This window comes from Camellia sinensis, chromosome 13, assembly GCF_055761805.1.
Source record: "Camellia sinensis isolate YWXY chromosome 13, ASM5576180v1, whole genome shotgun sequence".
Classification (NCBI taxonomy): Eukaryota; Viridiplantae; Streptophyta; class Magnoliopsida; order Ericales; family Theaceae; genus Camellia; species Camellia sinensis.
The window spans coordinates 124,496,828-124,521,409 of record NC_138973.1 but is presented as its reverse complement, the minus strand read 5'-3'; the positions used below and the strand labels follow the sequence as shown (position 1 = coordinate 124,521,409).

General features: G+C 39.1%; 1 protein-coding gene across 3 annotated transcripts; it reads right to left on the bottom strand.

Annotated features, from left to right (window-relative positions):
* Positions 1 to 18,429: 18,429 nt before the first annotated feature.
* On the bottom strand, positions 18,430 to 24,044 carry LOC114273855 (phospholipase D alpha 1). Of its 3 annotated transcripts, none has more exons than XM_082903332.1 (4): positions 23,819 to 24,044; positions 23,569 to 23,697; positions 19,915 to 21,814; positions 18,430 to 19,051 (listed from the first exon to the last, which is right to left on the bottom strand). In XM_082903332.1, exons 2-4 carry the CDS (start codon positions 23,659 to 23,661, stop codon positions 18,618 to 18,620), a joined length of 2,427 nt encoding a protein of 808 aa, XP_082759458.1. In that variant the 5' UTR covers positions 23,662 to 23,697; positions 23,819 to 24,044; the 3' UTR covers positions 18,430 to 18,617. The 3 variants fall into 3 exon arrangements, with proteins under 3 accessions (XP_082759458.1, XP_082759457.1, XP_082759459.1); XM_082903331.1 differs by having other exon boundaries at positions 23,569 to 23,701; positions 23,819 to 24,039; XM_082903333.1 differs by having other exon boundaries at positions 23,569 to 23,691; positions 23,819 to 24,004.
* Positions 24,045 to 24,582: the final 538 nt, after the last annotated feature.

The following is a 24,582-nucleotide window of genomic DNA, read 5'->3' as shown; positions in this document are numbered from 1 at the left end:
GAAGCCGAATAAAAATTTCGTCCTTGACTGTCCTCATATCATTATTCGGCTTTATTGCCCCCACAATATCCGGCTCCCACATTATGCTTGGTGAGGACGTTTGCATATAGTTAGAATAAGTGTTGGGACTCTATGTGTTGCATTTATGTGAGCATTGGATTAAGTTTCATGAATAGTGATGGTAGCCGGTTGTCATGACCCGAACCCGCCCCTATGGGTTAAGGACATAACCGGCCAGTAATCAAGAGATTACCTATGGCCTCAAACCATATAAGACATAACTCATCAGAGTAAAGGGGCCAAACGGAAGCAAATTTAAAACTTTGTCCATAGAACTGTGCTTATATGCACATCATAACATTTCACATAAGTATTCGTTAATAACTCACATCAAAGGGAAGTTAACATATAAACTGTACATACAGGATCATTCAAGTCTAAGTCAGTCAAACCCAAAGTTTATATATAGAAGTAATCCAATGTTTTCGCCAACATAACAAAACTATAACAAAAGAACAAAAGAGGCGAAGGCAAGTCTCGTGCATGAGACGTTGGGCTGACTCTTCAAAACCTTGACTGTTTCTCACATATTTCACCGAGGCTGCATTTGGACATCCCTTGGCTCACCTACATATACATGAATGAGCGTGAGCGAAAGCCCAGTGAATAATATCAAATACAGAAAGTACACGAATGAGATTCACATATATCAAACGGCCTTGGGCCTATTTAGTATTCTACTTCGTGTATTATTCAGTACATTAGGCGATTCAAGCCCGAACATATCAAATGGCCTCTGGCCCACTTTGTTCTTAAATGAACGGCCTCGAGCCCAATTCATTCATGTATATCGAACGGCATCTGGCCTAATCATTAGCCCATTCATTCATATCCAACGGCCTCTGGCCCATTCATTGGCCCATTCATTCATATCTAACGGCCTATGGCCCATTCATTGTCCCATTCATTCATATCCAATGGCCTCTAGCCCATTCATTGGCCCATTCATTTGTATCCAACGGCCTCTGGACCATTCATTGGCCCATTCATTCATATCCAACGGCCTCTGGCCCATTCATTCGTATCCAACGGCCTCTGGCCCATTCATTGGCCCATTCATTCATATCCAACGGCCTCTGGCCCATTCATTGGCCCATTCATTCATTAGCATAACAAACATTTGTCCCTAATTCAAATTAACAAACTTATAAGACTTATAATAAGCAATTGGACAATTAACATACTTCAAAATATCTTTACTAAGATATTACTCACAGTGATCTACCGGTGGATTTGCCCTGGAGCTCGACCCTACACATTTCATGAACACAATGGGTCACAAACAATTCAATCTGTTCTTAATTCATACACCCCTCTTAGGTTTCTTTCTTATCCTTTTAACTCATTTATGATGCTCAATGCATGCCTAAGAGTGCTTAGAAATGAAAGAGAACGGAAAACGAAACACAGAACACCTTTACAAAATTTCCGAAACAAGGGTCCCGCTCGAGCGTGGGTTACGCCGCTCAAGCGGACCCTCATGGTCTGCAAAAGTACTGGTTACCTTATTTTTACGCTCGAGCGTGAACTCAGACGCTCGAGCTGAAAGTCATTCTACATAGCTCCCCGCTCGAGCATGAACTTCCCCGCTCGAGCGGCACTTTCCCTGCTCAAGCGGACATGCCAAATTCTGGAAAATCCAGAATTGTTCTTGAGACTCAAACTTGATATGCAAAGGCTCTAAAGCTCGAATTTAGGTACTAAAAACATGAGAAATACATACATAGCATGAGAGCGTAGGAGATTTGGGACCAATTATTCAAAACCATGATCAAATTCTCAAATTAACCGACATTTCTCTTCATAGTTTCAAAACATGTGTATTCAACTTCATATTAACTCCATGTCTTCAACAATCAAACATGCATGCAATCTTTTAACTCAAATTCCATTTCAAATGGCTCAAGTGATGCTTACACACATAAAACTCATCCAAATCATGCTTGCATGTATGATCCAACAACTCAATTTTTCATAATCAACATATGGCATGCTAGTTTATGCAAATTCATGGCAATTTTATGCATGCATGAACATATCCCCTTCAATTCAAGCTCTAGATGATCATTTAACTTGAATTCACAAAATTACAACCTCAAACTCATGAAATCATAACCAATTACTCACCTAGAAGCTTAAATCTTCCAAATTATGGTTAATTCTTGAGTTTATCTTCAAGATTCTCAAGCCTCTTGATCAAACCTTCAATTTGAGCTCCCTCCCTCTCTCTAAGTTCGGTTCTCTCTCTCTCTCTCTCTCTCTCTCTCTAGAGAGCAAAATCTGATTTGAGCTCAAAAATATAGAATATAAGTGTATATTGGCCCCTTTTATACAAGCCCCCTTAATCACTGTAGATGTCCCCAAACGTCCCCGGAGGGAAATCCCGTTTTGTTCATTTGGGCTCACTACAGTTCAGGACTCAAATTGTCACGGTTCTTAATCTGATCTTGCAAAGTGCAGTGCAAGACTGATAAATCACCAAAGAGTCCAAATCCGGCAAATCGTTTTTTGGAAAATAGATTTTTTGAAAGAAGTGCCAAACATGGACTGCTTTGCCAGATACAGAGTCACCACCTAAATATTTATTTTGGGGAAATTTAGGAAACCCTGACTCGTTGCCTAAGGCCACGTGTCCGTCATCACCAAAGTTGCCTCGGCTCGAGAACTTGGGTACAATTGGGGAAGGTCAGCTATGAGCACCCCCACTCGCCCGATCAAAGATCAGCCTCTACTAACCATGATATCGAGTTTTGAAAACATTATACGCTCTTATTCCGGTTATTAGCCTAGATTTACTACGTGATGCACACAACATACAAGTATAGACTGGATTGTCTAAGTTGGAACAAAACATCTCATGTTTGTTTTTGAAAGCGGTTTGCTACTCACAAGTAGGCTAAAAATGCAGATTTTGCCACCCACATGTGGGTTTAGAAAACGCGGTTTTGCCACTTTCGAGTGGGCTTAAAACTCGCATTCAATGCATCGTTCCAATTCAAATAACCCAACCTTCACCCATAGGCACTCAGGCAGTTATATCACATAAGCACATAGCCTCATGGTAAGCATGCTATCATAGCAACACTCACACGCATGCAAGGATGCTAAAGCATGAAAACTTACCAAGTACTCCAAGCCAAAACAGAAACTAGTTAGTGAACATGCATGAATCCTAACTATGCTGAAATGCTTAATGCAACACATGTAAAAATGCAAACTAGATAGGCTCGGCTATTGTAAACATGGCATATGAAATGCAACAGATAACATGTATTCAACTTAGAATTGAAATACCATGCAGTTAGTATGATACGTCGAGCCCGATGCATGCAATACAGATGAACGAATGCACGCATGCATAGCATAAGGTATGCTAATTTAAATATGCTCCAATACTAACCATTGAAAACAGGTAAATAAAAGGGAGAAAGAAGTGGGGGTTGGAAGACATGCACACACTCACACACACTTATTACACAATTGTCCTCGCTCGGAGGGTCGAAAAGAATAATACAGGCCAAATAATGAATCAACTATCCTAGCTAGTTAATTATTACAAAACTTCTAATTAATTAACAAATTAATTACAAAAACAGCCTAAATATGAAACTAAAGAGACCGCTACAGCTCCGCCTCGAAATGCGTGGATGATGCATGCTCGATTTGCCTTGCTCGGAAACCCGTTACCATGCCACTGTTGCCTCTGTTTGCACTGTTCTGCACCTCTGAGGGATGTGAAAATTCTTGAGGCACCTCTGAACCCTTCCCTGATCATTTTGGAATGCCACTGGCCAATGAAGAGCACCACCGACCATGTAAATGTGATCATCGACCATAAATTAGGTCACCGGCTGGACTCTGATGGTCGGTCGGCACTGAAAGTGGCCGGCCGGCCATTTATTCCTGCAGAATCCTGTTTTTGCTGCAACAGTGGACAGACAGTGCATGGCAAGGAAATTTCAAAGCAATGTATGCATGGCCACACTCCCTATCATGTTATAGACTCAAGGGAGTGCAGCCCTTGGTACTCAGGCCACCAGTCACGCATTTCAGTGCATGATGGCCAAAGGCACCAAGCTTGCAAATCAATGTAAATGCATGCAACAAAACAAATGAATGCCTCACGCCCTATCATGTTGAGATCAAGGGTATCGGCGACCGAGGATTGAGATGTGTTTCGTCACTTTGAGTACGAACACACCTCACTCCTCGTGTTTAGTTTGACACCCCAAACCAAACACAATGTTATGTATGTATGCTATATGCAATGCGAAGTAATGCAACTAATGCAATGCAATATGAGCATGCTAAGCTAATGCACCATGACACTACCTAACCATGCAAGCCAAACTAATGCAATATGAACATGTCAAGCATACAACGAGACTATGTAATGCAACTAGACATGCAAACATGCAAACATGATACAATGTAAGTATGCAACCAATGTAATGCAACATGTCAATCATGCAATTTATATACAAGAATGGACTTAAACTGAAATGGGAGGCCTCAGCCATGCCCCAAAACAGTGGCCAATCATACTAAAAATGATGGACAAATGCTCATGCAAACACGCACATGAATGGGCCTAAAACTAAGGCATAAAAGAGAGCATTCCATTACAACTATCATGACCACACATGGCATGGATTATGCAACCAAAAATAGAGTTTTAGTGTGTCAAAATACACCCCAAAATCCACATGAATGGCATCCCAAATGACTTAAACAAAAGGCATGCACTATGACCCATTTCAAGGCACAAATGGACGACTCTTCAAAGCATGAAAGGAATGATGAATGCAAGCATACAAGCATGGATTATGGACTGAAATAGCATGGGAAATAACTCCAAATCACTGAAACAACCCAACCACAGCATGCTTATGGTTCACACACTCAAGGCCTACAAGCTAGAATGCAAAGGAGCTATACAAAACATGGCAAACATGACTCTAAAGACCCAAGACAGACCTTAAACATGATGAAATAGGACTAAAAGCTTCATGGAGTCAAACCAAAATCATGCTAAAATGTCATCTCACAACATGATACATGTTAGGCCAAAACATGAGATTACAAGGCAAGCATATAATGCATGAAATGGACCATCAAACCAACTAAAAACAGAGGTATAATATGACCAAATATCACCAAATACCTACTGAAATGATGCTAAAAACAACTAAGCATGCATGCTACTCTTATGAGCCAAAAATATAAGCAAAAGAGAGACAAAGGGAGAGGGGTGTCCCTCCCCTATGCAAGACCTCAAAACCTTTTCTTCACCACTGAAATTTCAGTGGTGAGAAGGCCAATACACAAAGGTTCTGAAGCTCAACAAAGAAAGAACAAAAAGGGCCAAACAAGGCCTAAGAGAGGGTGGATGACCCCCAACACCAAAGTGACCTTAATGAAGTATCTTAAACACAAAAAAAAACAAAACAAAACTTTTATATGTTATACACAAAGCTCAAAACAGCATGCAAAGTAGGTTAAAAGCTAATGCAAGAATGGGGAATATAAAGCAATAGTGCTCATCCTTGAAGAACACTTGAAGAACCAAAACTCCAGCCCCCTTTTCTGATCAAAACCAACTCAAAAGCTCCAAGAACAACCTCTCAACACCTCAATAACCAAGGCAAGGTGTAACACTTGGTGTCTTAGTGCAAAATTAAGACCAAAACACACTTTTAGGCCCTCTAACACACACAAATGTAGAGAGAGAGGGAGATATATATAGAGAGAGTGATATATATTACATATCAGATGTATAAGTCTGATTTTGCTGAACCTCCTCAAAGGAGAGGGAGGGCCCTCTTATATAGACAAGGCAAATGCCTAAGCTTCCAAGAGAAGCTGAACAAAAGGGGTCAAGGCTTCTTAAAGAAGCTAAGGCTAAGGGGCCAAGGCTTCCTGAGGAAGTTGAGACAGGGGTTCAAGCTTCTTGAGGAAGCTAAGACAAAGGTCCAAGCTTCTTCAAGAAGCTAGACCAAAAGGGTGCAAAGGGTGCAAATTCCTCCATACACGTGAATGGAGGACAGGTCTGTGCACTCCAGCTGGCATAGCTGGCATGCACAATGCCTAAAAAAGGCAAAAAGAAGGTATCGGCCAGAGAGAGAGACTATCATCCAAATAAATGGCCGGCCGACCACTCAAAGAGTCGATACACCTAACAGAAGTGCCGACCGACCAAATATTTGGTCGGTAGCAGAAAAAGCAAGGCCGGTGGCTTCATGCCACGGCCGATGGGTTTTAGATGATGGCTAACAAGCCACCTCCTACCCTCAGGTGCAAAAACAAACAAGTTCTTGGTCCACAACCAAGCACAAAACAGTCAAGTCGAGAGATCTTAAGGCAAAGCGTGCAGCCGAGTCCTTCCGGATCTCAAAACGAACACAAACATGGATGATCACCGAGTGTTCAAACGGTGACGTCCGAGTCTTGAGGACGGTCAAAAATGGGGTGTCTACAATCACACTTATTAATACTAATTAATTGAGCACTATATCATCAATTTAATCTATTTAATTTGATCCGAACCAATTTTTAATTAAATTTCACCGTAGGCTCTAAAAATTATGTTAATCACAATGGCGTAGTCAATTTTGGTTTCTGTGGTCGATAGGGCCTTCAATTTAAATTCTAAAGTAAATAATCGAACAGATTTTCCTACGGTGAACAGATAGAAATTCAAAACCACATATATTCATATAAATGGCACTCAAAATCATATCAAACATATAATCACATTCATAATTAAGATTAATAAGCATAATACAGAACAGGGCTATCACACCGGTGAACTTGCTTTGATGTCTTATTGGAAACACACTTGATCAACTTGTTTTTTTTGAGAATTTCTTGAGCGTTCCGAGATGAGTAGCTATCTTTGTGGACTTGATTCGATTATGTGATTAAATGTTTAATTGTTTATGTGAATAGGATTATGTGATTTTGTGGTAAATGTGTCTTGTAGGTTAGCGGTGGTGAGTGTGTATGCCTTAGGGAAGGCCGTTGTGTTGTTCACTGAGTTTGGTTTTGTTTTTGGTTCATAGAATGTCTACACGAGGTAGTAGAGGTTATGTTGGGAGTAGAAGTGTCGATAGGGGCACAATAGTTATGTTGGCACCTGCCTTTGCAACATCGGCTGTGGGGGAAGAAATTGCACACGAGATTGTAAGAGTACTGAGAGATGCTCTAGCTTGCAATGAGGGAGACCATGGCCATATCCTCAACCTTACCAAGGAGTTTCTCCGCTCCAATCCACCTGAGTTTTTGGGAGAACCTAAACCGTTGGAAGCAAAAAATTGGTTAGAACAAATTACCAAGACTCTTGATATGCTCAGAGATGAGGACGAGGAGTTGAGAGTTGTCTTGGCTGGTTTCCAACTTAAGGGAGACGTTGGCTATTGGTGGAAGTCTAGGAGGATTTCTGTGGGTACCACTTGGGTTGCTATCATTGAGGCCTTTTTGGCTAAATATTTTCCTTTTTCTGCTTGGGAAAGATTAAGAAAACAGTTTGTTGAGTTGCTCCCGGATGATACTCTTTTGGCACAGTTTGAGGCGAGGTTCACCAGTTTGTCAAGGTTCGCTCTAAAGTTGGTCGCAATAGAAAAACGTTGTTGTCTTTAGTTTGAGTGAAGGCTATGTTATGTTATTAGGGGAAAGGTTATCGGGGCAGTGTATAGGGATTATCATACACTTGTAGAGTCAACAACTCACTTGGAAGCTGTTATTCTTGAGGTTGGTTAGGATGGGGAGGAAGAGGCCATATCGGCAAGTTTGACTGTTTGGGGAGGTAGTAGACCTAGTAAGAATTGGAAACACGCAAGATCTCAGGCGCAGGCACAATTGTTGTCTCAATCACCTTTTGCTTCTTTGGACTTGTCCTTTGGGAGGTCCAATCAGACTCAGGCTTCTTCGAGTCAATTGCGGAATAGAGGACCACCTACTTGTTCTAGGTGTGGTCAATCGGGCCATATTCAGCGCCGTTGCCTTCTGCATAGGCAAAGCCAGTTTCAATAGTCCAAGCAGGGATGGTGGTGATGTTAGTGTGGCAGAGTGTTATTGTTTTGTAATGTAATGCGATGTTATTTTATTTAGGGTTTTATGCCTACAAATGTTGCATATGTATGTATGTGTTGTTGTGAACCCAAATGGTATGGGTATGTAATTAGTCTTGAACTTGCTTGTATTGTGTTGAAAAGTGTTGTAAGGATTGGAAATCCTAGTTTTATTATGATGTATTATTTTCCAAAGTTAAGCATGTGTTGGCTTGTGATGTCTTGGATTGATTTATAGTTGCTTGATGAAGTGTATGGTTCTAAGTGTGCTTGTTTTGGGGTGGTGTGATACCTTAGGGTTTTGTGAGATGGGTAAGAGTTACATGGTGGATTATGAAAGTGTTTGGGGAAGAATGTGAGACTCGAGTCTCTTAATGATGAGGGTAGTATTTGTTTTGTGATTTGTTAAGCCTTAGTAGTTGTGAATGGATATGATTCAATGATGATGCTTAAAAGTTGGGTGGTGTTGCTAGTAATTGTGTGGGGTTTGTGAGAGGAATGAGAGATTCTTGGTTAGATATTAGGAATATTCCTTGGGGAAAGGCACAGCCGTAATTCCACAGGATGAGTATAGTGTTGGTGATAAGTGTTTTGTGTATATTGAGTTATGTGAATTGTCATTGACCTTATCGGTCATTTAAATGTAGTGGGATAAGTGTATTTTCTATATAGGCATCTAAATGGCGGTTTATTTGGAGAGCAAGAGTGGTGTGGTCTAATCTTAGAAATCCGGTGTGATTCAAGAAATATGTGGGTATGTGGGTTTGTGTGTGAAACTCCGTTTTGGAGTAAACAGTGCTAGGTAGCTTGTCGATGTTTGGTGTCGAGTGTTAAGGGTTATTGAATTGGTTAGTCGGTTGGTTGTTGTCAGAAATGGGTTGACATATAGTCACCTTAAGAGTAGCTTGGAATTGAACATAATGGTTATAAGGTTAAGCAGCGCTATAGTGTGGACTTGTGAGTGTTAAGTCTCATGTAGGCAAATGTAAAGTTGGTGTGAGCTGGTGGTAACCGGACTTGTGAGTGTTAAGTCTCAAAGGTAGTGTTACAATAGTTCCAATGAATGTGATCCACAATTGTCCTTATCCTTACCCTAGAAGTCTAACATGTTTTGCTTTGGTTTGAGCTTAGGTGCCTTTTTGAATTGTGCACTTGAACATGATGGTTTTCTGAACGATTGGTCATCCTCAAAATGTGGTATTAGCTTTTCCCATATGGCGATGATCCTCCACACTAGTTGTTTCAAACATTGATGGCAAAACTTTCATTCCTCACAATTGACTACATTTCATTCCATGAGTGCTCCTATCTTGATGGTGAATTTTTTTTTTCTCTTCTCTCTCTCTCTCTCTTTTCTTTCTTTTTCATTATTGTTATTTTATTTTTATTTTTTTGCTTTCTCTTTTCTTTCTTTTTTCTTCTTTCTCTTTTATTTAAACCAAAAATGTCATGGAGAAAAAATATGTCCTTGTAAGGTTTAAATGTATTGCAAGGTTTGAAAATAGCTTGTGTTTTTAATAGATGTTTGGGTGTGATTTATTGTCATTTTAATGTGTATTGTGCGATTTTGAAAAAAAATGGAGTCGAAACTCCATTTGGCTATGGTTTACCGAACAAATTAAAATTGTTCAACCTTTGACAACTGAACATTTTACGGTTGTTCAGATTACTAAGTTGGACGTGATCAATTTCATCAATTTTAACCTCGTTTAGTTGGCTATAACCAAACAAACTTGATTTGTTCAGTGGTTTCGATCGAACAATTTGTTCAGTCGAATACAATCAAACAAATCAGCTCCATTCAGCCCTAGTTATCCAAACAAAAATCAGACAAACAAAAAATAAATGTTTGAAAACAGTTTCTAAGGTTAAGGATGGCTGCTGATGAGTGATGGTGGATGTGCGAAAGGGGGTTGGGGTGGTAAGGAAGGCTGTTAAAGGCATTGGTGGAAGCGACTAGAGGCGAGGGTGGTGAGAGAGGGGATTTACAGAAGGAAAAGTTACGATAATGGTGGGGATCCAAAGAAAAGGGTATTTTGGAGATTATGGTAGGGTTCAAAGAAAAAAAGGGGGGACAATTTGGGTGGTAGGGGTCAAAAGAAACAAGAAATCCTAAAAAAATAGGTTGAACCTAATAGGAGCAATTGTACCATTAAAATTGTAGAAATAAACAACAAAGGGTGGGCTCTTCCAATACATCTAATTGCATTTGTTATAAATTCTTTTAATTCATTTAAAAACATTTATTATACCTTAATTAGTATTCTTGACACTTGTTTGTAGGACCCATTTACAATTGGATGGAGGGTGATGTGCCCTTTGCACAACAATCACCGTTGTAAGCGTAATGGGACTTACGCTGGGTCTCATCTTGATAATCCAAACCCTTCACTTTTTAAGATACGTCGAGTAGGACATCTATTTAAAAACTAAAATTGATCGGATATTAGTAGCCCTATGATCAAATCAAATTTGTATTTAGTTGCATACTCAAAATCACACTTATTATTATTATTATTATTATTATTATTATTATTATTATTATTATTATTATTATTATTATTATTATTTGTAAATACAAATTTAATATGATTTTAGAGCTATTGATTTCAAATCTACTTAATTTTTTTACACAAATAACTTACTCAACATATCTTAAAAAATGAACTATTCAAATCATCAGCGACTCCATTGCACTCATAGCCTGCATCTTTATAGATGCAATTAACCACGAAATGTTGTTCCTTCAAATACATGCAGCAATTAATAGCCACCGTCATCACTCATTTGCTCATATGCCTTGACCAATTCTCTAAAAAAATAAAATAAAATAAAAAACTATGATGTTGAACACGTGGCAGAAGAGCGCCTAAGCAACTGGATTGGCAAAGTCCAGTTGCCCAAGAAAATGCCTCTTGATGTTCAAGGTTGAAAAAACTAAAATTATTCACATATTGATTTGTGATTATATTTCAATTTTAAACAATGAATAACAATTTTAATCAAACAATTAATAACAAATTGACCCAACAATTTAACGTGGCTCCAATTGTGATAAAAAAAATCTCAAGTCAAAGCTACAAAACAATTCACTAAGAAAACAAAAAAAAATTACACAACTGTACCCTCAATTACCTAGTGAATCCACGCCCGAATTGAACCGACCCCGATATGCCTCTTCCACCACCGTCTTTGCCACAGAATTGTCTTGCCCAACATTGAATCCACAATGCCAATGTCGAATCCACGATGATGAGCGACTCCAGAATCCAACAAAATTTTGGGTCCAAATTTCTCGGAATTCACTGAAGAACGCCTCTCTGTTTTATGAACGATATAATAAGAACAATCCTTGATGTTTGACAATTTGTAGTTTGTTGATTAATCGATCACCTTCTATATACTAAGGAAACTCATATAAAACAACCTCCTATAGAAAACACTTTATCTTTTATTTCTCTCTAAGATTCTGAGCGACTTAGACCTTAAAAGTAGCGAACGACGCACTTAATAGAAAACAGAATCGCAAAGCCCGCTCGAGCTCACATTTCTTCGCTTGATCGATATGAGTAAAGGTGGTGCAAAACATATAGGCTGACCTCTTGAGCGGTAAAACATGCTTCCCAGAAGTTCAATTTGTAGACAGAGATACTGGATGCTCCTCTTCAGTGCTTGAGCTCACAAATAACCGCTCGAACGCTCAAACAACTTTTGCAGCTCGATCCCCATACATGGTCAACGAAGTGGCAAACACGAAAGATTCAAGATCACAAACTCCTCTGCATAGGTACAATTCGGGTTAGATCTGCATCTAAACACTCACATGCTCAATGAAACATAAAAGCGATTAAAATTACAATTGAAAGAAGTTTCTTCAAACAGAATTGCTAATTACAAAAAACCTAACAAAGGTTAAAATTATATTTACACACCATCAAATTTCTCAGATTTTCTCAGTCTACACATACTTCAATTGAAAAGTTTGATTTTGTCTTAATATGCAACACTATTTTTTAAATAATACAAAATTATCCTTTTTTATATCTCTAGGAAACCCTAACCATGACCACTATGACCACAGTCACCGGCCACCACTCCCTTCTCAACCCATCGCCTCTAGTGACCCCCAAATCCTCATTCCCTTCTGGCGAATCTCCCTGTAGACGTCCCCAAACGTCCCGGGAGAGAAATCCCGTTTTGTTCGTTGGGCTCACTACAGTTCGGACTCAAAAGTCACGGTCCTGTATCTAATCTCGCAGAGTGCAATGCAAGACCGATGAATCATCAAAGAATCCAAATCTGGCAAATCGTTTTGGAAAACAGATTTTTAGAAAGAAGTGTCAAACATGGACTGCTTTGCCAGATATAGAGTCGCCACCTAAATATTTTATTTTGGGGGAATTTAGGAAACCCTGACTCATGTCGAAGGCCACGTGTCCGTCATCACCAAAGTTGCCTCGGCTCGGGAACTTGGGTACGATTAGGGAAGGTCACTTCGTGAGCACCCCTGCTTGCCCGATCAAAGATCGGCCTCTACTAACCATGATATCGAGTTTTGAAAACATTATGCATTCTTATTCCGGTTATTTAGCCTAGATTTACTACGTGATGCGCACAGCATACAAGTATAGACTGGATCGCCTGAATTGGAACAACACATCTCATGTTTGTTTATTTTGAAAATGGTTTGATGGTGCTACCCGCAAGTAGGCTAAGACGTGGATTTGCCACCCTCGGGTGGGCTTAGAAAACGTGATGGTTTACCACTCTCAAGTAGGCTTAAAACTCACAGTTAATGCATTATTCCAATTCAGATAATCTAACCTTCACCCACAGGCATTCCGGCAGGTATATCACATAAGCACATAGCCTCATGGTAAGCATGCTATCATGGCAGTCACTCACACACATGCAAGGATGCTAAAGCATAAACACTTACCGAGTACTCCAAGCCAAAACAGAAGCTATGTTAGAAATCCATCCATGATCCTAACTATGCTGAAATGCCTAATGCAACACATGCAGGAATGCAACTACAATAGGCTTGGCTATTCTAAAGATGGCATGTGAAATGCTACAACTAACAAGTATTCAACTCGGAATTGAAACACAATGCAGTTAGTATGATGCGCCGAGCCCGGTGCATGCAAGACAGATGAATGAATGCAAACATGCTATCATAAGTATGCTAATTGAAACATGCCCTAAACTAACCATCATAAGCTGGTAAATAAAAGGGAGAAAGACGTGGGGTTGGAAGACATACATCACACACGCGCACACTTATTACAACAATTGGCCCTCTCTCGGAGGGTCTGAAAGAATATTACACAACCAAAATAAATAACAAATTATTACACAATACTAATTACTTAACAAATGAATTAAGTAAGCAAAGTAAACTAGCAGGCTATGCTACGTGCAATGGACTGCCTCAGCTCTGTTCCGAATGATGAAGGATGCATGCATACTCGGGTCGCCTTGTCGGGAAATTCCATCGCGACGCCTCGCCTCGCCTTTGTTTGCAATTGATCTCAGAAACTTGCACAAAGCTCCAGAAGGCTGAAACTCCACCTTGGGAAGGCCACCGACCAATTATTAGCATGGGAGACCACTTGCCGACCACCCTTTGTGGTGGAGACCAAAGAGGGTGGTCGGCCTGCCAGAAAATCTGGTTGGCCGACCAGTTTCCACCTCTGGTTTCTAGTTTTTCTGCAACAAAGGCAAGAGAGAGAAAAGGCAATGTATTTTCAACAAATGTGTGCATGACCACTCTCCCCGTCCTTGCACAAGCTCAAGGGAGTGTAGTCCTCAATCCTCGTGCCACCAATCACGCATCTCGATGCATAATGGCCGAAAAGTCGAATTGCACGACTCGATGTGAAATGAATGCACATATAAGCAAGTAAAGCCAACAACTCTATCATGGACAGTCAAGAGTGTCGGCGACCGAGAATCGAGGCACGTTTCGTCACTTGGAGTACGAAACATCCCTCGTTTCCCGTGTTTGGACTAAACCCTACTCCAAACACAAAGCAATGAGATGGCATACACAATGCGACTAACATGCAACCTAGCATACGCAATGCTATGGGCTAAAATGGCATACACAATGCACGTGACATAACATGGCATACACAATACACTTACGAAGACTATCATGCGCACATGAACTAAATGGGATATACAAATGCAAGATGGACTTGCACCAATATGAGTGGACCTCAGCCACACTCATATCGGTGGCCATATGATGGAAATGAGACAACCGAAATACATGCAAACATGCACAGATGCAAAGGACCGATCCTAAGGCACAACATGCAACTCTAACTAAGCATGGCAAATGCTGAAGTATGGCATGCAAACACACATTTTTCAGCTTTGAAACATAATGTACAATGGTTCCGAATCATGCAAATATGTCACACAATGCATGCAAGATGGCTCGAATATCGAAACTAGTGAAGCGGGTTACACTAGAGGTACACAAAGCAATGTATAAATGGCAAAACCAACCCCAAAAAGACCCTAGGCAGGTCTGAAACAGTGGGAAAATGGCCCAAAATGATAACTCAACATGCAAAGAAACAAAGCTCATGCAATGGTACGAAAACGAGGCATTTATGCACAACTCTCAAACACGTTTAAAGAGTGGAAATCATGAGAATATGGCATTCATATAAGCTCTGAAATATGATGTATAATGACCCCAAAGCATAAAAACACCTCAGTATATGCATGCAATAGACCTCAAATCTCAAAGCTAAGCATGGATATTGAATTACAAGCATGAAAAACAAGCATCATTCGACCATGAGACCCAAAAACAGAGTTAAGGCAGTCCAAAACATGCACAAAATCAGTTTAAGGCATGGCCAAAAAGTGCTAACATGAAGGGCCAAAACAACATGCAACGTAGGCTAGTAAGCATGGTTTACACTACACGTATATGAAGCACATGAGGGGCCACCAAACCAGCCAAAAATAGAAACATGGCATGCCAAAATATGACCAAAAACCCACTGAAACTCAGTCAACACATGTTAGAATGAAGTGTTCCTTTGAAAGGCCAATGAGAGGGTTGTTCTACACATGTATGATGGACACACAAAATGGAAAAACTACCTCTGGACAGAGGTTATGAAGGCCCTAAAACTCACTAAAAAGGGCCTGAAATGAGTCTAGGAAGCATGCAAGTAAAGACCCCTTTGGAAGGCCTTGAAGAGGATTACTCTACACATGCATAATAGACATTCAACATGGCAAAAAGGGCTCTGGACAGAGCCTATGTAGGTCACAAAACTCACAAAAAGTTGCCTGAAACATGGCTTTGAAACATGCAAATAGGGGCTCCTTTGTAAGGCCAACAAAGCTAGTAAACAAAACAAGGGGTGAGAGGGTCACCCCTCTCTGATTTTGAGGCTCAAAAACACATGTTAGCCACTGAAAATCCATTGGATTTCAGTGGCTAAAAGGCCAAACGAAGGCCAACACAAATGCTCTAATGCATAGCTCAAAACAAGAGGAAATGAAGCATGCAAGGGGGTAGATGACCCCCAACAGAAAAATGACCTTAAACAAACATGTTTAGAAGCTCAAAACAAGACTTTTTTTAGTTTATGACAAAGCCTAAATATGCTTGCAAATAGAGCTAAACTATGAAGCAAAATAAGGTTACAAAGAGAGAAATAGAGATTTACCCTTGTAGAGAAGAAGGCCAGCAGCTTCTGGACCAAAATGGAAACTCTTCAACCTCTGAAAATGAGCTCCTAGGTGCTTAGGTTGACCATGGAGGTGTTGTGCTTGGAGGTGTAGTGCAATGGGGCTAAGAACTAGGAGTTTTGGACACCAAAAGAGATTGATATAGAGAGAGAGAGGTGTATGCCTTAGCCAAAAATTTTCAACCTTGGCTCATGAGGGAGAGGCTCCCTCTTATAGAAGAGGAGGTCCATAGCTCCTCTAAGAAGCTTGGAGCAATGAGGCCAAGCTTCTAAAGGAAGCTAAACCAAAAGGGTCAAGCTTCTTGAAGAAGCTAGACCAAAGGGGTCAAGCTTCCTCAAGAAGTTCAACAAAAGGGACCAAGCTTCTTTAAGAAGCCAAAACAAGAGGGTCAATCCTCGGAGGATAGGGCAAATGCCTCCCAGCTGGCACAGCTGGATAGCACTCAAAGAGACAAAAAAGTAGAAGGCTTGGCCGACCAGTTCAAGTGGTCGGCCGACCACTTACCCTGGTCAGCCGACCAGGGGTCAAAAGGTTCAAGTTGAGAAGGTGGTCGGCCTACCCATATTGGTGGTCTCCCAGGTGAATGCAACTCAATGGTGGTATGGAAGACCAGAAATTGCGGCTCAAAAGTGAGGAAGACCACTTACCTGTCAAGAAAAACCGACCGACCGAGAAAAGGTGGTCTCTAAGAAGAAAAGGTGGTCTCCCACCCTACTACCACCTTCCTAACAATGAAACTAGGGTCCATGCCAAAAATGAACCTACACCGATGCGAAACGAAGGTTCCGGGGCCAAAACGCGCAGTCGGGGGCCCCGAAAACTGACTATTAAGCATCGAAAGTGGCGTGCGACCACGAAGGTGGTCTTCCGGGCCACAGTATCCCTCTAAGGAGAGGAAACAAGGTGTGTGCCAAAAACCGGAGCAAACGGAGGTAGTTAAGCAGTCTCGAACCGAGGCACACGGCCGACGGCTTCGAAAATTGGAAACTGGTCTCCAAACAGGAAAAATGGCCAACGACCACAAAACGTAGCCTACAGCCACTGAGAGATGGTCTACGAGACCTCTCCCTCCCTTCAGGAAGAGAAAACAGAGAAAACAGGACCTGGTTCGCAAACCGAGGCAAGGCACGAAAAGGTTCCGAAGCCCGGAGGTAAGGCTCTCATCCGAGACTTTGCAACCTAAGAACGAGCACAATATGCAACATCACCGAGCGCTCAGTCGATGACGTCCGAGTCTTAAGGTCGGTCAAAAATGGGGTGTCTACACTCCCTCAACTCCGTTACTCCTCACCGTGACCCCACTTTCTTAGCTCTGTTGCTCATCATCCCCCTAATCCCTAACTATTGTGATGCCTATCCCTTGTAGCCTTGCCGTCGCAATCTCATCATAGTCTGATGACCACCACCATCTTTACACCCAACACATCAACACCACCATACGTTATCAAACTAAACTATTGATGATGTGACTGCCAAATTGAACTGTTCGAAAATATAGAATTGTTTAGTTTTTTTATATTCAAACAAAGGACAAATGTTTGATTTTTTTTAATCTAAACAAATCTAAGATGTTCAAATTTTTTATGTATGAACAACTCATAATTATTCAACTTTAACCAATTGAATAAAATATTTTTGTTCAGATGTAAATGTTCGAACATTGTGCAAATGTTCGAACATTGTGCAAATGTTCAACTCTAATTATCTAAACATATGTTGAACGAAAATTTTCTCTTAGAAACTATAGAAACGGGAAACAATAATACATTGCAAGTAACACATTGACATTTTCAGTGTTGTATTGTTCCAAAAGCAACAATATGAGTGTCATCTATGGTGTGGGCGGCCATGGGGGTTGGTGGCAGGGGCGTGGAGGTTGAGGTGGATGGGCAAGGGAAGGGTCAACGGAAAAGAAGAATAACGAGTAGGAGGTGGCAAAGACAATGGGCAGCAAGTGGTGATGGCTATGGTTAGGAATGGCGGGGTGGCTAGAGATGATGGGGGGCTGGTTTGGATTGAGAAATGAAATGATTTGTACAAAGGATAGAAATATAATTGGCAAAAAGGAGAAATATGTAATAAAAAAATGTAGGGAGATGGTGTGTACTGAAAGGATTAATGATGTGTAAATAGAATTTTTTAATTTAGTAATATGTTTAGAAATGATGAGCTGGATTTCAATTTTAGGTTTTTGAATTAACAATTTTTCCATTTTCACTGTCACTTGTGTTGACATTTTTCTAATGCTTCCTAATATTCAAATTCAAGCTAATTTAAATTTACTACTTTCGATAATTTTTTGTTTCTTTTATTATTTTCATGTTTAGTAATCTATTAGACTAATTAGTTGTTTTCTTTTCTCAATGAGGGGCACTTACTGTAAATAGGGATGTAAGCATTTGGGCAAATGCATTTTTATCAATAATCTAGTCTTCTCTTTGAGAATCTGTCACCAATTCTAAACTATTTGTCTATCAGAACAGTATCTTGTCCTGTTTAATATTCTGTTGCATCAAGCTACTTCCAAACGAGTCCATTCTAATCTAATAATCATGATAATCTACAAACATGACAATTTGAAAACAAAAGCACACCATCAGTCTATCCAACCGATAGTACACATACATGGGAGTTCAATTTATAGTCAACAAGATAAGAACTCTTCAAGCAATTTCACAATACACAAAAACAGTCTTCATAACTCAAATTCTATGATACTACTATCCAGGAGTAAGAGAATATTATTTGAATTTACTGAGAATCTCAAGTCGTTAGAATTGGAGGAAGGAAATCAGCTTTAGTCCCAAGAACCCGAGCTTTGGTGTCTGGGAAGAACTCTGTTCCAGGCAGCTCAGTGACCTGTCCATCTGCAGTAACTCCAACGGGATAAGTGAGCAGGTGGCCAGGCAAGTCGCGTTCCAGTGTCTCCCGGGAATAGAGGTCCCAGTACTTTTCTGCAATCTGGTTCACCTTTCGAATGCAATCCAAGCTCTCGGGTTGAAGGAAGGAGTTGTCAAGCATGCCTAAGTGCTCATACCACAATGACATACGGAAGCCATGGATCTGACCCCTGGCAGCCTGCCTGGTGGCTAGGTGATATGGTTGGAAGCCTCCCATGGCGATTTCTGAGTCCCTGGCACCATCCATTGACCTTTGGTTGATGTTGGCTGATCCAATGATTATGTATTCATCATCAACTGCAAAACAAAAGCATTATTTCATCATCAACTGCAAAACAAAAGCATTATTGCAACTTATTTACAGATTGATGCGACATTTGATCAAGTGGGTGACTTTAAAAATAAAATTAAAAATTAAAAAAAATACTGTTGAATATGAACTAAAACAAAAAAATAGTTTTCTGTAACCAGATGAAATTTATGTTTAAAATATATCAGTTTCCATGAGTACCGTCTTTTCTTTTTGTCTTTTTTTATTTTATTTTAGCATCAAAATAAAAAAACAAAAACAAAATGTATACCTTTACCAAACAGGCCCATAGTAAACAATACAATGATACAAATAAAAAAAATGCAAGACCAAAGAAAAAGCTAATTACTAGCCATGGTTACTACTGTTCTATGTCAAGCAGAAATTTATCTTCCAACACAAAAAGTTTTGTTCCACTTAATAAATGGTTTAAGTATAAATAAACCTAAAAGAAAGTAGAGATCTGACTGCTGGTTGTAGACAATGACAATCTTATTTTAAGTAGGTTTCTTCAATTCATTGAAACAAAGTTTTGGTGAGAATGAGTTCTTCAAACATCCGCCGTTTACATTTTTTTTGCAAAAACAGTTTCTGAAAATTTGGAAACAATTTGGTGTTTCCTAAAGGTGAGTTGCTTCCATGCATTTTTTGCAAAAATAGTTTTCGGCTACAGTTTGCAAAAGAATTTTTTGTGTTTTCCAGAAAATGTAAACACTACCAAACAAGCCCAAGGATGTCACATTGTCACCAGATAATTGCAACAGAGTGGTGTGCTGATGTGAAGAGTTTCATGAATTTCTAAGAAAGTTTTTGAAAGCAGGTAAACAAAAAAATCTATATGATGGTTTACCTATCATCATCTTGGCATGAACATAGATCATGAACCTCCTAGCTTGCTGAGCTCGACTGTAATCTGTGTCGTTTTCCGGCCTTTCTGAAGGCACATACTCTCCACTCTTCGGTGTCTCCCTATTCCCAAGGCAAAAGAATGTCAAATAGTCTTTAGGGCTTGCATTAATTCCCTTGGCATGAATGGCTTGAGCTATATCAGTATACATCATCTGCATAGTCCTCCTTTGCCAATCCAGAATAGCCTGAACAGAAGAACTCTCCGGAATACCCTCTGGCCACATTGGAAGCACAATGTAGACAGTGAACCTTTCACCAGATTCAATCTTGCTAAGAATCTTCAATGACAGTTCCTTTGGAATCAGATGCAAAGCACCGATGTCTTCATCCTTGATGTCACTAGAATTCCAACCGAAACAGCTCCCAAGGAAATACTGATTCTCAATGTAAATAAAATTCTTTGCACGACGAATGGCATTGATATAACCATCTTGAATACTCCGGTCAATGATGTTGTCCTTCCCACTGATGAGCCCCGATTTAGCTGCATCTTCGGGGCTTTCAGGGAAGCCAAAAGCGGCTCCACCATCAATGGACCTAAACAACTGAGCATTCCATATTTCATTGTCTTCTGGGTACATTACCGGAGAAGGAGGTATAATTATGTTCTCGAGTTCTCTTAGTGCAATAAGCACTTCCTTCCCACCTTGCTTCCTCCACCTCTGCTCAAAATTGAAGAGGACATCCCAAGCAATAGGCCCTTCTAACCTGCAATGAATGTCGTGCCATGGCTCCCTCGGACCACCTTTGTTAATAGAGGCACCGGTGAAATTGGGCTGATGAAAATCATTGTGGTGTACTGTATCCAAGGTCCTGAAAAGGGAATGGAAGGGAGTGTCATATCTCCCATCACAGAGATCAATTCCGCCGACGAAGCTCACAATTCTCCTTTTTCCTGATCTTCCACTGGGCATCTCACCGTCCACCACAACAATCTTCTGGTGATGAGTGAACATGGTAGAAATCTCCAAGTCCTGAACAATGCTCCGCCCATCATCAGGGTTCCGAGGGCATAAGCAACAGTGAACTTTAGTGCCATGGAAAAACTCTTCAGTTTCTTCGTCATGAGTGGCCATCAAACCATCCTTTTTCAATAACTTAACCGAAGTTCTATCATCCCAAACAAGCATCAGAACCCTCACACCTTCGTTGGCCTTCTTCTTCAGAAGCTCCCCTAAAGTTATGTCACCTCCTGGCTTCGGCCTTCTCGTGTCCCTTACCAGGGTGATGTCAGTAAATACAGACCACCCTGTAATGTATATGAAGTGCTTCGCATTAGAAATGGCATCAAATATGTCTTCCCAGCATCGATGTGGCTCATAATTTTTTCCCCCAGAAAGAGGAATTTTAGGTACAAAGTTGTCTGGAATGTGAGAATCTTGATAAAGAGTAACCTTGCATCCATTTCTCTGAGTGAAAAATGTGTAAGGGACACCGGGAAACTTTGCACTTCTAATCCCTCGAGACCAAGTACGTTCTTGAGTAATCTCAAAATATTGTAGTTTCACATGGATCTTTGAATGTCCGTGAAGGGGTTTATGGTCATTATCGACAATCTCAAGCCATCTATCGACTTCTTCTCCATTAAGGAGTTCTCGGACAGGCATGTAAGCTCTTCCAATCAGCTCTGCCCCAATAGGATTATCTTCTTTGATTGTGAAGATAACATTAGAAGCCATATGGGCACAGTAAATGTGGAAAGACTCGTACCAGCGGGGATTGGAGCGGTCATGTTCTAACAGCCTGGTTCGGCCAACTCTGGCTTTTTCTAAATCTATGGTAGCATAGAGTCTAGAAGCAGTTTTATTGAAACCGACAGTTTGCTCAATGTTTTCCACAATCTACAGGTAAAATTCATGATTGAAAAGTAAATCAACTTAAAAAATAGAAAAATAAATCTCTATATGAGGATAAATAGTAAATCAACTTTGATCTCTTAATGAAATAAAGTCACAGCCAAAGGGGAAACAATTCAACATGTCCATATATGACATACATTTTGTTCCTTTCGTGCATGACTCTAAATCGCAAGAAATATAATACCAATTGTAACAAAAATAAATAAATAAATAAACATGTTTGAACATTTCAATTAAACAATCATCGTATTTGGTTAATTCATTTTAGCAATTGGCATTCTTGTGAATCCAAAATATATGCTACAGTGAACATAATTCGCTGAACAGACAGAAAGTTGAATTCTGTTGACTAGTGGCTTCAGAAAATAATATCCATCGAACAAAACTCAATATTCGATAACAATTTAACAAAGCTTGAAGTTCTTGAAGACTCTGATGCTGGATTGAACACTGAATGCATATTATAAAATGACCTACAAATTCAAGAAGCATAGCATGTGTCCCCTTTACCATCTCAAATTATCTACATAACTCACTCTGTGAGTGAGGAACATCAATGATGAAAATTAACGCGCTCTGTACCTATTTTATAAATCCCCAAGAAAATTATTTGCAAAAAGCTGAACCAATATTATAATCCTCCTTTCAAATGACTTGATTAGGACAACAAATTATTTCGCACAATTATCATTGTACTAATACAACAGCTTAATGTCTCATCCAATTAATCTTTGAATTTCAAATCCCAGTCTGTGAATTAATGACCATAAATAATGAAAATTAACCGGCATTGTACCTATTTTAAGGAAAATGTTATCATTAGATCTAAATACAATGGCTCCCACGTATATTTATTACTTTGTGAAGTGCTAAGAAAATCTAGTCAAACGTGTGTGTGTGTATAAGTATATAGTTACTCTTTTTTTAAATCTCAACAAAACTATTTAAGAGGTGGTACACAACTGCACAAAAACATTAGTACAGTCTAAATAGCCGGCAAATAATCAATATATGCCCCGAACTGTAGTGTATGGTTATTAAATTTGTAGCTTAAATAAGTAACCATGACTAGCATGTAGGCAGCAATTGGGTAATCTTGGAATTGCTGAACACTTATTATAATTCTCCTTTCAAATGACTTGATTAGCATGAGACAATATTTGCAGATAGAGACTGATAAATTGGTCAATCTTTACAGGAATTCAAGCAGAAGAGGGAATATAGGACACAATTTGGATATAATTGTGTTTCAAAATTGGTTCAAAGGGCATGCTTCTAGTCATATTTAGAGTAGAACACAAGCAAGAGAAATTATACACACCCATCGCATTTTGTCTCGATGAAAAAATCATCGATCCAACCATAGTTTAAAATCAGAATTTTGTTGATTAATTACCCAAAAAAAGAATTTTGCTGATTGATATGTACAGCAAACATAAAACATTACACAAACATAGACAGATAGATAGATAATAGAGAGATCCTAGAAAGCTTGGATACTCCTCGGATACTAAAAATTATATTAAAAAGTATGCACAATTAGAAATTAAATTAGTTTTACATTTGAACACTATATGAAACTTAATTGATATTGTTACATTTCAACATCCTTAACATATTCATGTGTTGGGTTTTTTTTTTTTCAGAAAATTTTCCGCATCAATCAATTAATCAATCCATATGATGCTTCATGGATCTCATATCATAATGATTGTAATTGAAACGAGAGAGAGTACCTTGCTGAAGAATTTGCGACCAAAACCAGCGTGAAGTTTATCAATCTCATAGATAGTGACGTGCATAGTGCCATGAAGCAGTATCTGCGCCATGTTAGTGTCTCTCTCTCTCTCTCTCTCTCTCTCTCTCTCTCTCTCTGCAAATGACAAAACTCCAACCTCAATCACTTCATATACATACAATACAAGAACTATATACTATATGTTTATTTATAAGAAAGGAAGATCAAGTAAACATGAGCACACAGACCTTTGAATTTGAAGCACTGCGAAAACGAAACAAAGTCAGAAACAGCAATAGGAAAAATTAGTAGTGAAGATGAATACCCAGCAGAGAACAGAGAGATGGAATAGAGAGAGAAGCAGGTTGGGGGAGTCAATCGTATCCGTAAATATAAATACTTATATTTATGTTGAATGGGATGTATGAATGAATATATGGAGATCAGTATTATCCATATAATAATAATATATGTGTATGTATTATATTTGAGAGAGTGTTATGCAGGGGAGGAGGGAAAGCGCCGTGGACAGGCTGGTTTAGTCGTTGTCAATCAACTTCATTCCTTTTGCATCGTGGGTGTCAAAAGCAAAAAAAAAAATTCTAAGTGAAAAAAAATAAATAATTCAGTGGGTTTTGTTTTAATTTCTGAATTTGGTTTTTTTTTTTTTTTTGTAAATTGAATTTTTTGTTTTAATGAATATTTTTAAAATTTTAAGTAAATTTTTTATTTTTTTAGATACACCTTACTTAGATGTATATATATAATAAAATATTTATGAAAAAATATTTTAAAAAATTAATAAATACATAAAAATACGAAAAATGTACTGAATTTTTGTTTTTTATATTTTTGTATTTTTGGTATTTAGTAAATTTTATAAAGATTTTTTTACAGATATTATATTTTTTAAGTATATTTATATTAAGTGTGTCTAAAATATTTTTAAAAATTGCTTAAACTATTAAAAAAATTCATTGAAAATAAAAAAAAATACAAAAAATAAAAAATA

Excerpts from the sequence above, each read along its gene's own strand:
- LOC114273855 (XM_082903332.1), bottom strand. The coding sequence starts at position 23,661 with ATGGCGCAGATACTGCTTCATGGCACTATGCACGTCACTATCTATGAG. Across the intron at positions 21,815-23,568 it reads GTCGCAAATTCTTCAGCAAG|ATTGTGGAAAACATTGAGCA; the intron begins GTACTCTCTCTC and ends TTTTACCTGTAG. Across the intron at positions 19,052-19,914 it reads TCATGCCAAGATGATGATAG|TTGATGATGAATACATAATC; the intron begins GTAAACCATCAT and ends TTTGTTTTGCAG.